General features: G+C 50.1%; 2 protein-coding genes across 2 annotated transcripts; one reads left to right on the forward strand and one right to left on the reverse strand.

Moving 5' to 3' along the window:
- Positions 1–39: 39 nt before the first annotated feature.
- On the forward strand, positions 40–3,520 carry amdhd1 (amidohydrolase domain containing 1). Its single transcript, XM_058067398.2, has 9 exons — positions 40–228; positions 289–395; positions 464–528; positions 686–963; positions 1,034–1,259; positions 1,322–1,446; positions 2,854–2,947; positions 3,021–3,181; positions 3,249–3,520. The coding sequence occupies exons 1-9, from the start codon at positions 92–94 to the stop codon at positions 3,352–3,354; spliced, it is 1,299 nt and encodes a 432-aa protein (XP_057923381.2). The 5' UTR covers positions 40–91; the 3' UTR covers positions 3,355–3,520.
- Positions 3,373–6,344, reverse strand: LOC131125656 (tetraspanin-9). The gene is made up of 9 exons (XM_058067399.2): positions 6,181–6,344; positions 5,564–5,598; positions 5,423–5,503; positions 5,145–5,336; positions 4,853–4,927; positions 4,680–4,781; positions 4,471–4,602; positions 3,714–3,797; positions 3,373–3,647 (listed from the first exon to the last, which is right to left on the reverse strand). Exons 3-9 carry the CDS (start codon positions 5,483–5,485, stop codon positions 3,576–3,578), a joined length of 720 nt encoding a protein of 239 aa, XP_057923382.1. The 5' UTR covers positions 5,486–5,503; positions 5,564–5,598; positions 6,181–6,344; the 3' UTR covers positions 3,373–3,575.
- Between the last annotated feature and the right edge of the window lie 87 nt (positions 6,345–6,431).

Raw genomic sequence — 6,431 nt, forward strand, 5'->3', positions numbered from 1 at the left:
CCCCTTGTGCACTTCACCCTCTGCTCCCCTGCACAAATATTTGTCCAAAAGGACATCCAGGCTGCCGCAGTGAAGCGTTAACCCACCAAAGATGTCGGCCGGCTACAGACTGTGGGTGAAAAACGCCCAGCAGGTGGTTGTGGTCTGCAACAACGGAGAGCAATACCTGACCTTGAGCGGGATGCAGAAGCTCCACGTCATCCACAACGCCAGCGTGGTGGTCGGCAGGTTGGTGACATTTCACAGACTCGGGTCCTTTACAAACTAATTCCCGCATGTCTTCATCAGCGATGGTCTGATTGAAGCGGTGGGGGCCGCGCCCCTGATAGAGGCCGAGTATTCGGGGGCGTCTTTTGAGCGTGTGATTGACGCGACGGGAATGTGCGTGCTGCCTGGTGAGTGACGGCCGTCTCACCTCCGGCCTGTCGATAAGATGCCATCCATTATTCATCTTTTCATGCAGGCTTGGTTGACGCCCACACTCACCCGGTCTGGGCTGGAGACCGCGTGCACGAGTTTGCAATGAAGGTACGTGATGGACCCCCAAACATCTTCATTTTGTAAAGCAACATGTTAATATGCCAACAGGTTATTATTTATTAAGGGGTTCAATTATATGTTTAGAATTAGAGCACCAGATGCCCCCGACCCGCACTTTAAACACCCCGGGTCTTACCTCTTGCAGCTGGCGGGCGCCACCTACATGGACGTGCACCAGGCAGGGGGAGGGATCCACTTCACTGTGGAGCACACCCGGGCGGCCTCGGCGTCCGGCCTGCTGGCCTCGCTGAGCAACCGGCTGGAGCGGATGCGGCGGGCCGGCACCACTCTGGTGGAGGTGAAGAGCGGCTACGGCCTGGAGCTGCACACGGAGCTGAAGATGCTGGAGGTGATAGAGGAAGCCCGGCGGACGGTGCCCATCAACATCTCCTCCACCTACTGTGGTGCTCACGCCGTGCCCAAGTGGGTGTCGCCCTCGCTGATGATGATGACGACGCTTGACCGTGACCTTCACCTTGCGTCTGCTCCTCAGAGGGAAGAGCGTTGAGGAAGCCACCGAGGACATCCTGAAGGTTCAGCTCCCAAAACTGAAAGAGCGAATGTCGGCCGGGACGCTGTGTGTGGACAACATCGACGTTTTCTGCGAAAAAGGCGTCTTCGACCTCGGCGCCACCCACTCCATCCTGCAGGCCGGCAAGGACATGGGCCTCAACATCAACTTCCACGGAGACGAGCTCCATCCCATGAACGCCGCTCAGGTAGCCTCTCAACATTTCCTCTCTGTGGGAGCATGTTGCCAGCTGCGTCTCCATGTTGGCAGCTGGGGGCGGAGCTTGGCGCGTTGGCCATCAGCCACCTGGAGGAGGTGACGGATGAGGGCATCGCCGCCATGGCCAAGGCGGGGACGGCGGCGGTCCTGCTGCCGACCACGGCTTACATCCTACGGTAAAACACACGCTGAGGCGCCGAGTGAAACCTTGGCTCACTGCTTTTACCAAACGATAGCGCCGCAGACTGTTGTTTGTTCTTTTCCACAAATTCACATTCAGACCAAAGTCCAAATTCCCAACACACCCGGGACATTTAGCCTTCCCGGGTATATCGCCCTATCATGCTAGGTTTTAGCATGCTAACATTAACACACTGGCATTTTTAGCTATTTTCATGGGTGGACTTGTATATCAACACGTTGTATTATGGTGTTAGCATGCTAACATTAACACATTAGCATTTACAGCCATTTTCATAGCAAACACAAACCACTATTTTGGTAGGTGTTAGCATTGCTAGCTAGCTAACATTAGCATTGCATAGAAAAATAGACTTAGCAAAACATAGAAACAACACTTTATGCTAGGTTTTAGCATGTTAAAAGACTTTGCACTGTCATGCTAGGAGTTAGCGTGCTAACATTAACAGTGGCATTTGAAGCTATTTTCATGGGTGGACTTGTATATCAAAACGTTGTACTATAGTGTTAGCATGCTAACATTAACACATTAGCATTTACAGCCATTTTCATAGCAAACACAAACCACTATTTTGGTAGGTGTTAGCATTGCTAGCTAGCTAACATTAGCATTGCATAGAAAAATAGACTTAGCAAAACATAGAAACAACACTTTATGCTAGGTTTTAGCATGTTAAAAGACTTTGCACTGTCATGCTAGGAGTTAGCGTGCTAACATTAACAGTGGCATTTTAAGCTATTTTCATGGGTGGACTTGTATATCAAAACGTTGTATTATGGTGTTAGCATGCTAACATTAACACATTAGCATTTACAGCCATTTTCATAGCAAACACAAACCACTATTTTGGTAGGTGTTAGCATTGCTAGCTAGCTAACATTAGCATTGCATAAAAAAATAGAACGTTAGCAAAACATAGAAACACTTTATGCTAGGTTTTAGCATGCTAAATAACTTTGCACTGTCATGCTCGGAGTTAGCTAACATAGTAGCATTTTTAACCATTTTCATAACTAAGCACATTTGCATGATAACATTAGCATAGTAGCATCTACAAAGTTGAAACAGCAAATTTTGTAAGATTCAGCTCGTAATATTGTGAGGAAAAATAATGTTTTGGTAGCATAGGGATATATTGGTATATTCAACTTAGCATACCGACATGTGTTGCTTTGAGTTGGTGCCAGTTTACGGCAATGCAATTTGCTGAGGCGCCTAGTGTCGCCAATAAGGTGCCTAGTGGCGTGCAGTGGCTCAAACTGCCTGCCAACTGGCTCGTGGTGGCCCTCCGCTGGCTGTGGCGTAGCATAGCCGCAACATCCTTGTCGGAATGTTCCTTCTGACGTGTTTGAGGCGTCCTCTAACCTGCGTCCGTGCCCAGGCTGCCCCAACCGCGCGCACGAGCCATGCTGGATGCCGGCGTCATCGTCGCCCTCGGCAGCGATTTCAACCCCAACGCCTACTGTTGCTCCATGGTGAGGGAACCACGCCACGGTTTAACGTGTCCCGGCACGAAGCCTTCTATCTATCCGTCTGTCTGTCTTCCAGCCCATCGTTATGCACCTGGCCTGCGTCAACATGAGGATGTCCATGTCGGAGGCCTTGGCGGCGGCCACCATCAACGCCGCCTACGCCCTCGGCCGCTCGCGCTCGCACGGCTCCCTGGAGGCGGGCAAAGACGGAGACCTTCTGGTCCTCAACGCCCCGCGGTACCAACACGCCCATTTCCCTCTACTGGGAAGAAGCTGTGGTTGACGTGATACTTTTTGGCTCCAGGTGGGAGCATCTCATCTACCAGCTGGGCGGACATCAGGAGCTGATTCGCTATGTCGTCGTCAAAGGCAACGTCGTCTACGACAACCAAAAGACGCTGGATTTGTGAAGAATAGAAAAACTGTCCTGTTTGGACGCATCTTATCCTTAAAGGCACGGATGGGCTTTAATTGAACATATCAGGACACCAAGTGTAGAGTATTTGGTATAAAACATCTACCAGCTAGAGGAATAAATGCATGTAGTATTACTGCAAATAAAATACATATTTTTAAACATGAGTATGTGTATATGTTGAATGTACCAGCTTTTTAAGTGTTTGAAAGTTGCTCAGGCTTCGTACTTCTTCCCCGCCTGGTGGATCTGCTGGTAGAGCGTCATGGAGAACGCCATCCCCAGGAGCTGAACGAGACACGGGCGGTCAGACGCTGCGGTGGCGCCGATGCTTCGTTGCCAGGCGTCGCTTACCTGAATGACCAGCACACACATGGCGATGGTTCCCAGCAGGTGCTTGTTGTCGTCCAGCCACTCCTCCACCTTCTCGTAGCAGCCCTGACAAACAACGCCAACCACACCCGTCACTCGCTTTGACGTCTTCACCACACGCTTATCTTTTTTAGGATCTACACCGAGGTGGAGAGACACCAGCAGTGCATCTGACAAAATGTGTCCGACAATGAGTCCTCCTCCTCGGGTAGGCGAGGTTGGAGGAGCACCAGCGGTGCCTACTCTTTGAGTTCATCCACACCAAGTCAGGGGTCTCAACTCTTCTACCCACTCTATGAGAGAGTGGGGTTCCTTCATAGTTAGGAAGCACTTTGGGAGTGTGACCAATCAGAGCGGAGTGGGCGGGCCATTGGTGGAATAAACTAAAACAGACCGTCCAAGGAAATACAGCGAGAATAGGTGCAGATTCTTGAAGATCTAGAAAGTTTTCTGTGCAGGTTATTGTGTGTAGCGGCTCTACAGGAGTCCACAACTCCTATAGAGCATAACAGGAGCAGGTTGCTGTACTTTTACAATCTACAGTCAAAGATCCTCTATATTGTGGGAGCATGCTGCTGTTTTTGAGGAGCTACTGCAAAAACACTAGTCAAAGATCCTCTATTATGACAGGAGTGCCGTGGTGTTTTCAGCATTCTTCTGAGAAAACGGGAACCTGGGGGTTGGTCTGACGCCAATCACGGCTCAGATGCGTCGATCAGGCGACTGTGCGTGAGCTCACCCGTGTCCAGAAGACGTTGGAAGCGTTGCGTCCACATCCCGAGTGGACGACCTGGCAGCAGCTGTCAGGAACCGCGTTCACCTGCAGGGCCGAGTGCCAGTCGCTGGAGCTCATCACCCCACAGCAGCGCCACTGTGAACACACCAGCAGCTGACCTTTAGCCCACTTTACTCCTTCCTTTGGCCTCACCCGTCCACACGGACTCCTACCTCCCCCTGGATGGCGTTCCAGGCGTCCCTCAGCCCGGCATTGTCTTCCGTGTTGTACAGAACCAGCCCGTCCTTCAGGTCCCGCCTGGCCGTGTCACTCACCTGCAAGGACGTGTGTGACAGTCAGGTTTGGGGTGCGTTCAAGCTCAGTCTGTAACACAGGCGCTCGCTACCTTGTCGGTGTAGACGAAGAAGAGGATGAGGAGGATGAGCTCCGCCAGGAGGATGATCAACAGGACGATGAAGAACTGAAACGTTTAAGGGAATATTGAAGGTTTTTGTGCCAAAATGAATAAAAAAATGTAAAAAAGTAAGAAAAGATGATCAATTATGCAAATCAGACAATGATGTCATCAACACCCACCACACATAGATCACAGTCCTGTGGATACACTGTACTCTACACTCCCAACCACACCTTGTCTTGCCTGCAGCAATGCATGCTGGGTAAAGTGGCAGACTCACACTCAGCAGCAGGCACTTGTTCTCCTTGATGGCGCCCAGGCACCCCAGGAAGCCCGTCACCATGACCACGGTGCCCAGGGTGACGATGAGGTTGGCGGCGGAGAGCGACGGGAAGGATGGCGACAGCGTGGCGAAGCTGCCCTGGGACACCGACAGCCACACGCCCACGCCCAGCAGGCCGCACCCGCACAGCTGGAACACACACATATACACACCTGTCGCTTCCTGCCGGGGTGAATTGGTTCGATTCCCAGTGAGCATGCCTCGTGTTATATTACCCAAAAGAGCAGGTTGAAGAGGAAGAGCATGTACTTGACGCAGCAGACGCAGCCGCGAGCCATGGCGGCGACCTCGGAGACCTGAAGGAATACTCATGAATAATAATAATAATAATAACAACAACAACGCAACAAACTTACCACTTGAAGACAACAACAAAGCTGGAGTGTTCCACCTGGAAAACACAGTATAAGCTGCTAGCTTGTGCAATCATAAGTTCCTAGGTATTACTGCTTCAAATGATAACTGTACAAAAAGGCCATTTTGGTGTACTATAGTACTATAGTACTGCGTTTGGACTGGGCTAGTTGTCATGCTAGCAAGGATGTGCTTCTACTGTATTTGTTGACACAAACGCCACTGAATTAGCAGTGAAAATGCTCATCATAGCATCCTAACGGGCCCTGTTTCACATTTCTGTGTGTATTTTGTAACGTTATTATTATTATTATTAAAATGTTGTCGCAATGATTAGCCGCCATTCTTACGGTTTACTTCACCGAAAACAAACTCTCATCCAGTGACGTCACAGACAGTCAAGCCTGTTGTTTGAAGAGTTTGTGCTTCAAAAATGTACAATACAAACATTTGCTGCTTTGACAAAAACACCACATTGGCTTGTTAGAAGATGTAAAAGACAAATAGCAGCTTTTAAGGACCACGCTGGAGCATTTTGTCGACCGCCATGGCTTGATTTTGTGCCTTAGAAATCACTACGAGGGGGACGGGAAGTGAAAAATGGGGGTTATTTACTTACCGAGCTATGAAGTGAAAGTCATCATTCGGTAGATTGCTTTATTTTCACATGCTGTGTCGCGCGGAGAAGTTAATTTGAAACACAAATGTGACGTTGAAGAAGACAAAGGGTCTTCCAAAGTTTCACAGATGGCCGCAGCACAACCCCAAGCGGAGGAGGAGGCGCTATGTGCAGTGGGCGGAGGGATCCGGCGGAGGGAGACGCCGCAATGGGTTCCCGCTGTACATGTGACGACAAAGTTTTTTTTTCTA

This window comes from Doryrhamphus excisus, linkage group LG6 (genome assembly GCF_037039965.1).
Source record: "Doryrhamphus excisus strain RoL-2023G ecotype Guam linkage group LG6, RoL_Dexc_Guam_v1.1, whole genome shotgun sequence".
NCBI lineage: Eukaryota > Metazoa > Chordata > Actinopteri > Syngnathiformes > Syngnathidae > Doryrhamphus > Doryrhamphus excisus.

Excerpts from the sequence above, each read along its gene's own strand:
- amdhd1 (XM_058067398.2), top strand. The coding sequence starts at position 92 with ATGTCGGCCGGCTACAGACTGTGGGTGAAAAACGCCCAGCAGGTGGTT. Across the intron at positions 1,447-2,853 it reads ACCACGGCTTACATCCTACG|GCTGCCCCAACCGCGCGCAC; the intron begins GTAAAACACACG and ends GTCCGTGCCCAG. Across the intron at positions 2,948-3,020 it reads ACGCCTACTGTTGCTCCATG|CCCATCGTTATGCACCTGGC; the intron begins GTGAGGGAACCA and ends TCTGTCTTCCAG.
- LOC131125656 (XM_058067399.2), bottom strand. The coding sequence starts at position 5,485 with ATGGCTCGCGGCTGCGTCTGCTGCGTCAAGTACATGCTCTTCCTCTTC. Across the intron at positions 4,928-5,144 it reads ACAAGTGCCTGCTGCTGAGT|TTCTTCATCGTCCTGTTGAT; the intron begins GTGAGTCTGCCA and ends TAAACGTTTCAG. Across the intron at positions 4,603-4,679 it reads GGAACGCCATCCAGGGGGAG|TGGCGCTGCTGTGGGGTGAT; the intron begins GTAGGAGTCCGT and ends GTGTGTTCACAG.